Here is a 16,706-nt window from a genome sequence, read left to right on the forward strand (position 1 = left end):
TATAGTGTCATTTTGTGGTTTTGCTGGTCACAAGTTACAACCCAAAAAACCCTACATTTTTAACTGTTTTTTACTTGCCTTCTAAATTCTATCTGTATTTTGCAGCACGTTATAAATTAAAATCATTATTATCATCATCATCTTCATCATCATCAAGTTGGTTGCACTGCATTGTGTGAGTTGCAAATTTCTCCATGTTTGGTGTGAAATGCTTAATTTCATATTCAAACTAATGCCAAAATTTGCAGATTTGAAATGTGATTTCTTAAAAATGTCTACATTTTTTTACCAGGATCTTCACACTGCAACTACTAACTAAAAAGGAGAGTTACTCAACACCACCCAATGTGCAACAGTGGTATAATTTTACATAGTGCCCCTTTACAATCTTTAAATGTTATGGCTTAGTGTATATTCACTTGTTTACTCATCTATTCATTTGAATTCTTATTACTTTAGTTCATCTTGTAATAACTTATATGGTTTGTATTGTCAAATGTAAACTTAGCCTGACTATTATCATCTACGCGTTTATTTATTTGAATTGGTCAACTTTATTTAATCGCTATTACTACTACAAGTACATCTGCTCACTCTTTGCTTTACTGTAATTTGGCACATTTGACCGGTCTCCTTTTATTCCATTATTTTGGACTTACTTTAATCTCAGTAAAAATGTTGACGTGGCTTTGTGTGTTTGTACGTATGTGTGTTTTCTGTGCGCACACACACTTAAGAATGAAATGTTTGACTGTGTGAGTAAACTCTTTCATTTCTTTGTTCAGCTTTTACTGCTATTCTGCTGTGAAGCACTTCGAATTACATTTACCTGTCTGAAAGGTGCCGTACAAATAAACCTTTATGACTTGATTGATTAAAAACATTCATCACAGCAGCAAAGGCTCTGTGAAACTGTCAATACGTCTTTTTATTCTCCAACTCAGAGCCCAGAGCCCTTTCTCTCTGCTGTCCGTCTGAGCTGAATATCCTGCGGGTGTCACAGGTAGACAAAAAGCCCTGGGGTGTTTCTCATGCGACTGGTTCTATAGCCACATCTGTCACCGCGTGTTTGAACCTCTCTAGTGACGATGTACAGCTCCAGGCAACTCTTCTGCGTATCGTCAACTCTATGAAGTGTACATTCACCCCAGTGCCCTGTGTTTGGCAGCTGAGCATTGTTCAATGTTTGAATATTTAAGAAAAAGATGCTCAAATCCCGAGAGACTTTTTTTTATTTTGTTGTATTTTGTTTTTTTTACTGTTTCTCCATCTGTCATCTATGTCATGATCCGTCTGACCTCACTGTTCAATACAACACCTCTGGGAGTAGTGTGCAGCATCTGGAAACACACTGCATGCAGACACAAATACAAAACACACGTCGTATATACTGATTGACCCAGGAGAGGTTTCAGCATTGGGGGGGGAAAAAAGGTTTTGGTAGTGAAAAATCTACAAATATGTAGACAAACGTAGACGATTTCAAAAGTAATACAGACGCAGTATTGCTGGTCCAAACATAGATTTGTAAAGAAGCTTTTATTCCCTGAGCCTTCTGGCACTGTGAACAACAATAAGAGTATTGAAACATGTTGCTTTTGCTTTCCTGTCGTCCTCTTGGTTGATAAAGTATCTAATTACAACTATGTTTTACAGTAACATCAATTCAACACACGTTTCTATTCTCCTGTTTTAATGGTGTTAGTCAACATTCTTTCAGGATCTTTTTAACTGTTGTGTTTCTGTGTTTCAGACCTCAAGACCGCCGCCGCCGAGATGTCTTTGGTATCGCAAACAACACTCTGTATTACGAGGGTGGTCGGGGGAATACCACTCTGGGCCCAGGGGACAACAATACAGATGGTATCCCCCCTATTAAAGAGTACCCATTCTCAGAAGACAAGAGCACAGCAGAGGTTCTGGAGATCCATAACCTTCGACCATTCACTGTCTACCGTATTGACATCCATGCTTGTAACGAGGAGGTGGGCCGCTGCAGCGCCGGAGCCTTTGTCTTCTCCAGAACCAAACCTGCAGGTGAGAAACACACACACACACACACACACACACACACACACACACACACACACACACACACACACACACACACACACACACACGAAAAGGTTGTGGACAGAAATCTGGTGTGGTCTGTGGCCACATATTTTTCTGAGTTATCTATGCTTGTTTTGATGTCGTGGATGTTTGTTTTGTTCGCAGTCAAAGCAGATGATATCCCCGGGAAGGTGAGCTACGAAAGTCATGACAAGGTTCATGGCCGCGTGGTGCTGCACTGGCCGGAGCCCGTCATGCCCAACGGGCTCATCCTGATGTACGAGATCAAATACCGCCTTGAGACTGAGGTGAGCCACGCTGTGTATAAATAGAGGTGCCATGCATGTGTATACTCACACACCAATGATACTCTATAAACGTCTGTGCTTGTGGGACACTTTTACAACTGCTTGTAGTAACTTGTGTCTCGTCTGATTGAAATGGGTCTCTTATGAATAATTGTAACACCCAGAAAAAGTAAAACCACTGAAGCAGGCAGGGCAGCCGGTGGACCCTATCCACATTCTTTGTGGCCCACAGCCCACTATTCAAATATCTATGAATTACTGGTTTCACAGGTGATATGAAAAGGATTTTATTCCCCCCCCCACATTTGAACCAGGTAATAATTGTAATCACTCTATAATTACTGTATTACAAACTTGAAATTATAGTGGATCCATAGTGGTGTAAGTGAAGAATATCAAGTATGTTATAATTATTCAGAAACATGCAGTTTGGGCAGCAGAGGCCCAGAGGTTAGCGAAGCGAGCTTGTCACCATACATTCTCTGGTTTGAATCCCGCCGCACGTGGGTATGTGTCTGCAAGGCCCTTAATCCAGGTTGCATCAGGAAGGGCATCTGGCATAAAGCTTTTGTTGTTGCCCACATGTTTTTCAAATTAAACATGCAGTAAAACTGCAAGAAGAAAAACCTTTAAAGACATGACGTTAGTTGTTATCATGAAATAAGTCGCCATGATTCTCATTTTGATCACATTTTGGGCCTATTGGATCTCAAAAGATCAAAGCTCCACATGTTTTATTTGAAGTTTTCAAACTGGTTCCAAACATACAATTTAAGGTGAATTGAAAGTTCAATTTAAGAGTCTGTGCAATAAGAATAATAAGAATCTTTTTAAAACACAAAAACGGAGCATATTTCTATTTTTGGTCTGTTTTCTCCTGGAAGTATGTTTGCATAACTCACTATAAGCATTCCTGTTAAATGAGTGTGTTATATTTGATTTGATGCAGTGTTTTGACTTCAGAAGGACAGATGGACATATTTTTGTACATTGGTACATAATGTTTCTATGAATAGTAGATTAGCTTTAAAGTTATCAGGATGTAAGAAATTATGTTCACAGAAAAATAAATTTAACAAGGTATAATTAAGTTTGGACAATAATAGAAAGGATTATTGAGATAGATGAGTGTAAAAAATTACCACTTTAGCTATTTACTCTACTGTGGAGCTCCAGTATGTGAAATCACAATACACATTTGGCTGGATGAAAACATTATAGAAAAACATCTTCCCTGGACGAGGATATTTCTTTCTGGTGATAAGTAACTTCTTTTGTCCAACACTGGTTAAAAATTAAAAACAAGAAAAACAAACACAAGAAAGAACAGACAATATTCAGCCTTACACTCTGTGTCTGACCTCGACCTTGTGCTGCCTTCGAGCAATAACCATCTGGTGTTTTCCTCCAGCCGGAGAAACAAGGCTGCGTGTCACGACAGCACTATCGCGAGTACAAAGGAGCCCGACTGACCAACCTGAGCCCGGGAAACTACTCTGCCCGTGTGCGCGCCACCTCTCTAGCAGGGAACGGCTCCTGGACGGAGAGCGTGTCTTTCTACGTGCCTCCACCTACACGTAATGCAACACGTCTGCTTACGTTAAATCTGTGATTGGAAGTTTGACTGCCACTGTGTGACACCCTTTGGTCAGTGCTGTTCATTGTTTTTCTTCTGTTTTCTGGACAGGAGAAGATAAAATCACCTTCTACTTGGTCATCATAATCCCCATTTTGGTGACACTTTTAATCGCCAGCCTGACCACCATCCTCTTCTTTGTCAACAAGAAAAGGCAAGTGTTCCTGTGAACGCAGTTTCCACGTTGCCAGGCTAAGTTGGTCTATTCTCCATTTCTTTGCCCACGCTATCAAAGTTTAATGACCAGTAAGATCTTAATTACAGTCAATAGGCGTTGCTTTCCTTTACATTACCCCCTCCTATTGAGGATTGCATATCTCTTCCACAGTCAGAGCCGCCTGCCGTCTAACTGAGCTGAGTTTGTGTTAACAGGAATAACGACAGGCTGGGGAATGGAGTCCTTTATGCATCTGTCAATCCGGAGTACATAAGTGCTGCTGAGAGTAAGTATATCCGATATCCTCTTGATTTTCTATCGTTTACATTTTATAGTGTGCTCATGCGTTGTTGACCTGCCTCGTCTGCTTGCTGTGTCAGTGTACGTCCCGGATGAGTGGGAAGTGGCCAGAGAGAAGATCACCATGCACAAAGAGCTGGGCCAGGGCTCCTTCGGTATGGTGTACGAAGGCCTCGCGAAGGGAGTGGTCAAAGACGACCCTGAGACCAGAGTGGCCATTAAGACGGTCAACGAGTCGGCCAGCATGAGGGAGAGGATCGAGTTTCTGAACGAAGCTTCTGTCATGAAGGAGTTCAATTGTCACCATGTGGTAAGATGCGACGTCATTTGAAGGTTTTCCTGTCAGCAGGTCATGTGTGTTGAGAACTCTGGTCCTGGCTTCACTCGAGTAGCTACAGCCTGAGGAAGACTGTGTGTATTCTCTCATCAGAGTGATCACAGCGTCATTACCTACATTACGTACACGTGTTATAGATTTCCTCTCTGCTGTTACAAACTTTTTAGTGTAAAAATCCAAACGCTCCATTCTTACATTCAGCTTGAACCATTTAAAAGGCTTAAAGAGAAAAGATTTCTTCAAATGCAGACATAAGATGGGAAATGAACTCAGTTTTTTTCACTTTTTACACTTCAATTGTAAGTGTCTCTTCTCTTCCTGTGTGTGAACTACTTTCTTCAGTGTATTGTGTGTTGTGGATTTGGGATGCAGCTTTTGCCTTATCCCAGCTGACCCGTGCTCTGTTGTGATGAATGCAGGTGCGCCTCCTGGGCGTGGTCTCTCAGGGGCAGCCAACCTTGGTGATTATGGAGCTGATGACCCGCGGAGATCTCAAGAGCCACCTGCGCTCCATGCGCAAAGAAGTAAGCAGCTTTCCTCAAACACAGACACACACAGACACCTTTCATGCCTGTGCTACATACAGAAAAGCAGGGGATGTGACATTTTTGTTGTTGTTTGTTTTTACATAAATTCCCAGAGTCCATCCTACATTTACACAGCATCCACGTTGCTTTATTCCTGACTGAAAATAGTTTTAAAGCTCCTTCCGTCTTTTGTGCTGCAGAACTCCACCACCCAGGTCCTACCCCCTCTCAAAAAGATGATTCAGATGGCCGGGGAGATCGCCGATGGCATGGCGTACCTAAATGCCAACAAATTTGTCCATCGAGATCTGGCCGCCAGGAACTGCATGGTGGCAGAGGACTTCACTGTTAAGATTGGAGGTAAGTCAAGTTAATAACATGCCTTCAGCCTCCTCAAGGTTGCTCAATGCTGAACTCGCTCTGCCGGCCTTGAGAATAAGTGTTTGGATTTCAGTGAGTGCCTGAGGCAGTGGAGTCTTAATGTAGATGGACAGAGGGGGGGAAGGAGGTGAGGGGGAGCGATGAGCTCTCTGGAGCATCCTCTCCCACACACAGTGAGTGATTTATAGTGGTTTCCCTAACCTCTCTTCTCATTTCTGTCTTCAGATTTTGGCATGACCAGAGATATTTATGAGACGGATTACTACCGAAAAGGAGGGAAAGGCCTGCTGCCCGTCCGCTGGATGTCTCCCGAGTCACTCAAAGACGGCGTGTTCACTACAATGTCTGATGTTTGGTATGAGAACACATGACTCTCACGTGGAAAAAAACTGCCATTATACATGTGTGGACCTGCTCTGATCCAGGGGGCTTGCTGAATGTTTCAGAAACCGCATGCATATTTTTGTGTTTTTGTGCGTGTTAGTATTCTGAAACAGTTCATGCTGTAGGGTCAAAACTGTAAAAATGTACCGATGATTTTACACCCAAACATTTTTTTTTTCTTTTTACTTAACTGTCTGAACATGCATGTCCTGCCACGACAGCTAGTATTTCCTGAACCGGCGAAATCTTTGCTTTCTGGCGGCCTCTTTGGAAATTCCGTACGCAACAACAGAATAGTAAAGGCCAGGAATATTTTCTTCTTCTTCTTTTTTTTTCTTCTTTTTGTTTTTTTTTAAAGTAAAGGATTCAAGGATTCTCAGACACATTTTTTTACTACTTGGGAAAGAACACGTGTTTACTAGCTCCCTGCATGTTTTTGTTTCCTTACTCAAATTGTCCCACGGGTCAGTCTCTACGAGTGGGCTTAAACTGCTCCAGATGTTCTTAAATTAGAGGTTGCAGTGCCAGCACAAACCCACCTCCACATTCTGTGTACTATATCTCCCTCTTTGATGTTGCACAGAAGTTTGATGTTGGACAAACCCATTCCAGCCTAAATGAGGAGGTGACTTTGTGGATGCACTAAACAGAAGACCACTGCGCTCACTTATATGCAATGTTGGTTCTGTGTGTGTGTGTGTGTGTGTGTGTGTGTGTGTGTGTGTGTGTGTGTGTGTGTGTGTGTGTGTGTGTGTGTGTGTGTGTGTGTGTGTGTGTGTGTGTGTGTGTGTGTGTGTGTGTGTGTCTGTCTGTCGCGTGGACATGTGACAAAGTAAACAAATAACTAACTGTGGCCTGTTAGTTTGGTGAAAAAGTTTCCTGAATTGCCTCAAGATGATGTCAGTACAGCGTGGCCTGAGGAGATTTCTGCTGGGAAGATTTCATACCGAAACTGGTTCAAAAGTTATGAAATCAACGTGATTTGCTCACTGGAGCCGACTTCAGGTCGAAGGATGAAGTCTCTTCTTGGTGGGTGGTGAGGTGGAGGGCTAAAACGTCAGGGCTTTTCCCAGCTCATATATTCAAAATGAATATCTGAGCAGGATATTATGCATAGATCACAAAAGGAGTCATTAGTAGTAAGACAAGAAACAGTGTACCCTGGAGAGGGAGCCAGTCCGTCACAGGGCAAATAGAGTCACACAATCAGAGAGATACACACATTCCTGGGTATCGTATTTTGTGTGAACAAATAATCTGACTCAAGTCTTTTGTTTGATTGTGGGTGAAAGCCAGAGTTCCCAGAGAAAATCAAAAAGCAAATGTTACACAGAAAACCCAGAGCCCGGGATAGAAATAAGTGTTACATTGAACTAAATCAAATTTAAATATTTTCATGACATAGATTTACTTTTTTGGGGGGGTTAAACTTGATGTCACACTGTCCTCCTTTATCTTCTGTTCAAGTCTCCCGCTGATTAGATTGTGTGTTGATTTGAATACATTTTTAATTGTCAATACTTAATATAGAAATGACAATATTACACATCAGACACATTTTGAGCAATTCAATCAAAATCTCAGTGGCATTTTGGACATTTAAAGGAACATATACACTCTGATTTCACCATATTAAACGAAGCACATTTCTTATTGATTGGGTGTGTAAACTCTAAAAAGAAGAGAGTGTTTTGTGGTTAAAAGTGATTTTCTTTTTTCTTTTGTGTTTTGTTTTTTTTGTTCACTGGTTTTGAATGACTTGTCGTGGTAAACAATTAGCCCTTCAACACTTTGCAGTTCAGCAGGAGATTAGGACAAAGACAGACAGCATGAAATGGGATAAAATATGCCTCTGGATTAAACTATAAAAAAAAAGTAATTTTTGTGAAGCTCCAGCCAGCCAGGGGTCAAACAGAGGACTGGCTCAGGGCGTTTTTGTTCACGAGGATCACACCAGAGCCAACTTGCATACCATATTGTATGAAGTAATTGATTGCAAATCAATTTGCCCACTTTGTCATGAAGATTTATAGATGCGACATTTAATCGGACGTAGTGAAATGTTCTTCGAGATATGACTTACTGAGGGATTAAACTTTGTCTTGCGTCCTATCAAATGTAAACAGCACTGACAGAAGCTTGGATAAGAGACAAAAACACATTACACGAATGTGTGTTCTCATCTCTTGTTGCAGGTCATTCGGAGTCGTTCTTTGGGAGATCGCCACCTTAGCGGAGCAGCCTTATCAGGGCATGTCCAACGAACAAGTGCTGCGCTTCGTCATGGAGGGAGGACTCTTGGACAAACCTGACAACTGCCCTGACATGCTGTGAGTTGTTTTCTATCAGTTGTCAACAATTTTGTAACACTGCACATTGAAGTCCTTCGTGTTTCTTTTGCAAGAGCCCCAAAGGATGCATTGTTTTATCCTTGACTGCCTCCGCCCGGCATGTCTTCTTCCCCATTAATATTTTGAACGTCTATTTTAGGTTGGGGTTCAGAATGTGTAGGCTATCATGTGTGTTGATGTTGATTCGGAGCCAAAACGCGGGCTGACATTAATGTCACAGGTTAAATGTGGTGCGTTGACGACATGGCCTCGGTGGTCAGCTGGCGGTGAGAAGCCTCCTCACCCGTCAGCCTGAGCCCATAGAAGGGATGCCACGGCGAGCGTGTGAAAGATGCAACTCATTCCAGCTATGGAGACGGTGTCTGTCCATCAGCCAAAAGAACGAGAGCGACAGGAATAATTTATCTATTTATTTACAATCCTTTGATGAGTCAACCAGGCCGTTAAAGAAAACAGAACAGCTGTCGCGTCAACATGCGTGCTGCATATATGCAATTCTGCTCTCTCCCTCTGACCTCAACAAGAAGGCATTTTGCACTCTCCAATCCCACTCTCCATGGCTGACCTCACCTTAGAGAGTGCAAGTACAAAAAAAAAAAAAAAGAGGAGAGAGAGAGAGGAGTGTTGTGCAGACACAAACCTCTGGTTTCTATGGCAGCCTGACTGTTTTGTCCTGATTACAGGAGTGTGTGGATTGTGTTACAGAGGTGGTGGTGGTGGTGGTGGTGGTGGGGATGATGGTGGAGGAGGGAGGGGGTTTCAGCCTCCCGGTCTGTAAGCGGCACACAAGGGAGTCAGGCCACTGCCGATGGTCGCCCCTGCTGCAGAGACTTAATGGAGATTTCCAGACGAGTGCCGAAGTGTAGTGAAGCCAGACATTCATACAAAGACTGAATGGAAGGATACAAAAAGTGGAAGTGGGCAGGATAGTGCACAGTGGGATGAGTCATATTTGGAGCGCTTTGAATGCTTCCTCCTTGTACTGTCTTTCTCAGGTAGCTGTGGGTCATTGATTGGATTTCCCATGTTTCTGTCTCCAGTTTCCGACAGACAAAAGTGCATTCTTCCTCGCAGGGTTTGTTGAAAATAAAATGCAGTCTCTAATCATGTTAAACATTGTGATTTCCTGCGGAATGTGCAGTATCACTTACTGCGCTATTATACGTCAAGGCTTCACCGCATCGTGGACATCGCATGTGTTCAAGTTTGTGTTGTTTTGTTTGAAGCGATTTTGCTGTAGATTATGAAGTCTTTACCATAGTTTCTGTTGTTGTTGACTGTTCCACACTCAAATTGTGTCTGTTTTTGATTTTGCAAAGCTTTTTTGGCTCATCTCATCAGTTAAATCTTGGCTATGGGCCTACTCTCTTGTATAAACACAATTTTAACACAAATATTCACAGACGCAGGTAACACTCACCATTTACTTATCCCAAAGATTCAAGATCTGCTTCTTGACCAAGTGTGTAGCCATGTATTAGAATTTGACTCCAGCTCAAATTAGCGGCCACCAAAACAGTGCAGCTGGCCACATTAGAGAGTGGCATTATATCGCACAGGAGGGTAGATAAAAATATCTATCGATGAAGTTCGAATGAGCAGAAGTTTAAAGGAACACACACAACTATGGCTGGCATCTCAGGCGCTGTCTTCATCCACCGATAGTTGCCGCTCACTACGTCAAACTGTATTCATACTGCATTTTGGCAACAATAAAACGTCCTGTTCTGTAACAAAGTGTGATAGGATGAGTCACCTTTGGCTGTCTAACTCTCAGGCTGTACATGCTTGGTCACGCCAAGTAATCATTTCACTTGATGCTGGAATTCCTTATATTTTTTAAATTATATTTTTGGAATTTATAGGCAATAAAAACTGTAAATCTTCTGTTAGCCAAATCTGCCAAGGCTTTATAAAGAGACTGTGATTGTCAGGAAATTCTATGGTTTTATGCAAAAAAAAGAATTACCATTTGAATTCCTCCCTATTACACTTACGATGAGGTACTCCCCAGGGCGGAGACGAGCTCACCCTACACCTTGAAAACAACTGTGCTAAAGCGAAAGTGTGGAAATAGGTACATAAAGACAAAATCTTGAGAAAATTGAGGCACAAAGAAAAAAACAAAATTGAAGAACAAGGGACATCAGTCGTGTTGTGGCTCTTACTCAACCCATACACAACACCGCTCATGAGCCACTGTGAGCAGACACACACACACTAAACTGACAGGCTAAATGTAAGTTAATTAAGCGTAGCGGAAATAACAAGTGTCATGTCTGCTATGACTGGCAAAACGTTGACAAGAAGTCAGGATTTACTGCGGTGCTTGTTCTCTAAATGTGCATCAACAAGCCCCATGCTCAGCAACAGATGGCGGGGGTAGCGTTTTTAGGGGGCTGAACTTTGCGGACAGGTTACTCGGGTACGTCGGCTCGGCTCCAAGCATTACACGTCTTTTCATGGGAGGTCCCTGCTGCCTGGGTTTGGACATCTGAACGTCAGCTTTGAAACACTTCCTGCTGCACCTCTGACAAACAAGTCAGAACGCTCCCCCTCCTCTCCTCCACTGCTTCAGACTATGAGACGAAGCACGTGCTTACTCGTAATTCCTCTGTGCGGAAAAGGAGCTGGCAGTCAGCTGCAAAACTTGTTATAAGGCGGCAAAGAGAGCGCTGGGAAAGACAAAAAATAAAAGAAGGAACGGCAAGAACAGAGCAGGGATGGCTGAGGTGTTTATGTCAGGGAGCCTTGGAGAGTATTCTTAGCTTGTTTGTGTATAATTGAAGTTGTGGCATGTGGTGCTGCGCCACACAAAACTGTAATAATTCTCCCTTTTTATGATGTTGTTTTGACATTCCCAAAGCTCGGTCACTGGCCTGGCACAGTAGCCTTAAATATAATTTACTGCCCTGCTGACTACACTGATCTGATCGCTCTGTGTGTTTTTACCTATTAGAATTTGATTGAACTGCCATTGAAATTGGTTTTGGTCTTAGAGAAATAAAATGATTTATGAATATCCACACATTTTTCGAATCTTAAATTAGATCTACATGTGTTTGGTTTTTGTTTGAACCTGTCAATAAACCTGCGTGAAGTTACATCATAAAGGGAAAAGGACAGAGTGATCATGTCCCATTGTCATCCAGATACAGAGATACTCCACAACATGTGCAATAGAAATTCAAAACGGGTAAAGGTGAATGTTACATTTTACATGGTAGTTGTCTTTGCAGCATTATTACACCACGTGTATTGCTGTCTTTTAGTCTTGAGCAATAGTCAACCAAGTTTAAACATTAGTATCTACTGCCACCTGCTGGTGAGAAGCAAGAAACTCTTTCCTTGGATATGTTTTTTATTTCTTTTTTTTTTACTAGATTAATAGGATTTATTCAGATTCTATGCCTCTGAAAATGTGCATTGAGGGTATTTTTATGGGACTTTTTATTTTTTCCTGACGAGAATTTCCATTATTTGGCAGTTCTTCAATATGACTGAACAGCGTCTGTGACAGGCTGATAAAACTTGTCTGTGATTGGATGTTCGCGTTGTGGGAAAATTCTAAATGGTGTAGAACTTATGGTTATGAGAAGCCAAATTGTACATAGGGTTACAAGACTGGTACAATTTATTGCGTTACAGTGTCAAACAAGCTCTTTTTTACTATCTATACTGGTTTTCTCCTCCTTGTTCATCACATTGTGTGATAGAGGCCCCAAAAGCCACTGTTCAGTCCATATCAGTTTAATATGAGACTTTACTAAGTCTTGACACCGTCTTATAAAATGAATAATTGTTAAATGCGTACATACATCATCCTAATGTGTGCTTTATGCAAGCACTGTGCTGAAAACCCATCTTAAATGAACAGTCTGAGACTTTTATCTTCTGTGTGTCACATCCAGGTTTGAGCTGATGAGGATGTGCTGGCAGTACAACCCTAAGATGCGTCCTGCCTTCCTGGAGATCATCAGCAGCATCAAAGACGAACTGGACCCTCCCTTCAGGGAAATGAGCTTCTTCTACAGTGAGGAGAACAAGCCCCCGGACACTGAGGAGCTGGACATGGAGGTGGAGAAAATGGAGAACATTCCACTGGATCCTGCATCCACGCGGCAGCCGTGTGCCGCTGTTGTTGTTTCCTCGTCTGGGTGCACGGGCGCCACGCCGCCTCCCAATGCCCAGCAGTTATCCCCCATGCAAGGCCCGAGTACGCCACTACTGGGACCTGTCTCCCCCTCCCCCCCGGGCCCAGTGGCCTCCGCCTTGGCGTCTCCAGGGCAAGCCTTGGACAAGCACTCAGGACACGTTTCGGCCAATGGGCCCGTGGTGGTACTGCGGCCAAACTTTGACGACATACAACCCTATGCACACATGAACGGGGGCAGAAAGAACGAACGGGCGCTACCACTGCCCCAGTCATCGGCCTGCTGATATCAGACCAGCTCCTCCTTCTCCTCTCATACAGGGTAACTCCAACCTCTCCTCTCTCCCTTACCGAGGGATGGGTGGAGGTAAGAAATACTTTCTTCTACTGTGTGGCAGTAGATGGGGTCTCCACTCCTTTAACGTCAAACACAAACTCCCCCCCCCAAAAAAAAGAGAAGAAAAAAAAAAAGGCAGAGACAAGCTAAAGCATTTGGAGTTTTGTGGCTCAGACTCAACACTGGGGAACTCCATCCTGCACAGCCTGGATTTCCGTTTTTGTTGCATAAAAAATCCGACAAGAAGGAAAACAATGCAGGCATGTATCCTGACTTACAGATTTTTCTCATGAACTTCAAGAAAATTATGTTTGTTTGTTTTTTTTTGTTTTTTTTAGCATATCTGCCAGCAAAACCAACAGAAGAGCACTTTTTCCTGATGATTTCAGAGAGGATGCGATGGATATTTTAGTGTATATTTATACGAAACACACCATTCTCTCCACGGTATGGTATCGCTCCATTTCTGACATGACTTTCCAAGAAAATGACTTTGTTCCTTTGAGCTGAATGGCTCAAGTGGTGTGACGATGCCTCTATTAGTAAGTTTGGACTAAGATCATTGTTTCATTTTGCTATCGATATTTTGTATGAGATCCCGTCGAGTGTTGGTCAAAAGTGGTGGGAGGGCCTATTTTGTATCCGTCAAACTATTGCCAAATCAAGCGTTCCTCTTCAGTTTCACACCGGTGTCCCTTCATGTTAAAAGCTGTGATTCAGAGTTAAAGTCTGTCTGGACAATCTTACCACAACAGTCTGGTTGTTCCTTAAATGTTCCTCAAAAAGCTGTCTGTCTGGGGGGGTGCAGGATGGAACACAGCTATTATCAGTTTGTTTTTTGTTTTTTTTAATTATTGAAAATGATCCATGTGAAACCACTAGCCTGATCAGACAATTGTTTGGGAACACAATAAATCTCTTTTAAAGTCCCAAAGCCCCGATTTCCGTAGTCATTGGGATTGTCAACAAACACAAAGGAATGACAGGCGGCATGTAACTAAAATCCATGAAGATAAACCTGAGTGGGCGGTCATTGCAATTGCATTGAAAGATTATTTATAAATATATATTTTTTTTAAATCTGATAATCATTTAACTGGCTAAAACTTTACAACAGTGGTTTTCAAAATGTGGGGTGTGTCTCCTTCAGAGGGGGCGTAGCAACAGGAATGATCTGGAGGGTCAGGCGAAAGTCTTTTCTCAGTTTGTTTGTTGTTGTTTTTTTTTAATTTTGAGAAGAAATCATGATACAAGAAAGAAATGAAAAGTAGTAAAAAAAATGTTATTAAAATTTTTTTTTATTATTACGATAAAATCACTGGGAACATTTAACCAAAAATGACTACTTGTGTGATTGAGACAAAGCACGTGCAGCGTTAGAGTTGGGGGGTGCAATGCGGTTGAAGCGGGGGGGAGATGATCCTCCCACACTTTGAAAACCCCTGATGTCGAGAATGAACATTCTATTCAAGACATTCAAAATTGTATTGATTTTGTCACACGACTACATTAATTGAGAATGAAAATGAAAATCAGTTCAGACCTGTGTTTTAAGTTATGTTGTTTCTCGGCTAATCATAATTTAACAAACCCCCCCCCATGTAAATTTACTTTCCCTTCATCACTTTCATCCTTCAAACATCTGTAGGATGAAGTTTGACTTTACTCTGCGAGCTCTGAATCACAGCCTCAGTCTGTCTTTACTTTAGTTTAAAAAAAAAAAAAAAAGAAGAAACATTTAAAAACATCAAAGCGTCAGAAATCTCACACTGCAATACGCTGAACGTCACAGTTACACCTGTATGACTTCCTCCACTTTGATTTACTCAACCCCCCCCCCCCCCCCCCCCCCACACCTTTTCTTTGTAAATTTGTTTGTTTTCATGTGGAAGGCGAACACTGTTCGCTGATACTGCTGTTTAAATTAAATAGCACCAAATAAACGCCGCGGCAAACCTGAGACATAAAAACCAGAAGCTGTTGGATCAGATTTCAGTAGCTGGAGGACAGCGCTCCGTTCACAGGAGGTCTCTTTTAGAATAGGCATTTGTTTCTCGCTACTTTGAACACATATAAAGGTCTTACAGTTGTATTTTTTGACTGTTTGATCGTTTTTATACACATCATTGGTTTTGTCACTTTTTTAAACCTTTCTAACGGTTACAATGTTTGCCTCTATGTCTGTACAGAACAAAGCTGCTATTTTATTCTTTTTTTTCTCTTTTAGATTTCAAACACACACACACACACACACACACACACACACACACACACACACACACACACACACACACACACACACACACACACACACACACACACACACACACACACACACACACACACACACACACACACATATCCTTCAGGTTTCAGGTTTGGTATGTTATGGTCTCCACTAGTCCATTTCTAAAAGTCCTCCAACTTTGTTTTAAAAAATAAAATAAAATAAAAATAAAACAAAAAATTTCTCTAAGAGGTATTCTGTATCTGTAACACTACTTTTTTTTCATTGCCTTTTGTTTTTATGAAATGTTACTTTCTGTATGTTTTGTGGATGTCTTTATTATTATTATTATTATTATTATTATTATTATTATTATTTGGAATGGACACCTTAGCTCTCTGTGTGAGCGTGTACTTTCTGCACCCTTTTTGTACTTGTTGTCTCGCACTGCGCCTAGTGTTGCCCTCTAGGTGCGACTCAATCTCAGGTCAAAAGTAAAGGCTTTGCTTTCTCCACACATTCTCATAATCATCCTGTACTTGTCTCACTTTACTCTTCAACCCGCCTTTCTCCAGTCTGTATCAGGTTGTGTTGAATCTCATAGTGCCCTCTCTCTCTCTCTCTCTCTCTTTCTCTCTCTCTCTCTCTCTCTCTCTCTCTCTCTCTCTCTCTCTCTCTCTCTCTCTCTCTCTCTGTTTCCATTTGCCCCCCACAAGATATCTACTTTACACCAGATCTGGCAATTTAACCCATCCATTTCCTTCCTCTTCTCGAGTAAATAGGGCCAATTTGGGTTGTCTCGTTTGCCTTAATTATGCCAGCCATCTTTTAAAAAATGTGTTTGGGAGGGGTGGGGGGTGGGGGGTGGGGGGGTGGAGGGGTGGGGCTTCCCCCAAATCGTTAAAGCACAACACAACACCACTTCTGTTAACATCCCTTCCTCCGACCGAGTACACGCCCTTCAAACTTATTGTTCGTCTTCATAATCATTGCTTCTGAAAAACCAAATAAAGGATGGGTTAAAGTCCAGTGAAGGGAACAGATTTCATTGTTATGAATGGAAAAGGTCTTAAAATGGCTGATTAGTGAAAGTGTTTTTGAAGGATTTGTCCTCATGTTGCCTAGTGATTTTTTTTCCTCCTTTTTTTTTTTTTTCTTTCTTTTCTGTAGGAGTGTTATTTATTTATTTTTTTTATTTTTCCTTTTGTGATATCAGTTTAAATCACTGTATAAATGCCCCATTTGATTCAGTATAAAGTTGGATTTTTTTGTATTCATTTTCTTTGGTGTCATGACTGGGGAACTTAAACCTGTTTTATTTTATTTATTAATTTGTTTTGCCCAACGAGCATTTATCTACCTCACTCTTTTTAAATGCATGCATGGAAAACAAATACATCTCTCCCTTTCTCATCGGTAACGTCACCCAGAACAACCAAACCCACAGGGATCTAGATAAACCCCACAAAGCAGAGTGGGCCATCACACAAGAAAAAGTGTTGTAGAATGAATCCAGCATATTCATATAAGACCCAAGCTCTTCTGGGGGAAAA

At 41.8% G+C, this 16,706-nt stretch overlaps 1 protein-coding gene across 1 annotated transcript in view; it reads left to right on the top strand.

Moving 5' to 3' along the window:
* igf1ra (insulin-like growth factor 1a receptor) overlaps positions 1–13,035 on the top strand; it is a 68,296-nt gene extending 55,261 nt beyond the window's left edge. The window contains exons 10-20 of the mRNA XM_080475195.1: positions 1,754–2,037; positions 2,221–2,363; positions 3,775–3,940; positions 4,051–4,153; positions 4,372–4,442; positions 4,537–4,766; positions 5,213–5,317; positions 5,521–5,680; positions 5,927–6,056; positions 8,281–8,415; positions 12,348–13,035. Of these exons, the coding sequence (XP_080331321.1) occupies positions 1,754–2,037; positions 2,221–2,363; positions 3,775–3,940; positions 4,051–4,153; positions 4,372–4,442; positions 4,537–4,766; positions 5,213–5,317; positions 5,521–5,680; positions 5,927–6,056; positions 8,281–8,415; positions 12,348–12,876 (2,056 nt within the window). The 3' untranslated portion in view covers positions 12,877–13,035. The remainder of the gene's footprint in view (positions 1–1,753; positions 2,038–2,220; positions 2,364–3,774; positions 3,941–4,050; positions 4,154–4,371; positions 4,443–4,536; positions 4,767–5,212; positions 5,318–5,520; positions 5,681–5,926; positions 6,057–8,280; positions 8,416–12,347) is intronic.
* Positions 13,036–16,706: the final 3,671 nt, after the last annotated feature.

Source organism: Lipophrys pholis (assembly GCF_963383615.2).
Source record: "Lipophrys pholis genome assembly, chromosome: 11".
In the NCBI taxonomy this organism is placed as follows: Eukaryota; Metazoa; Chordata; class Actinopteri; order Blenniiformes; family Blenniidae; genus Lipophrys; species Lipophrys pholis.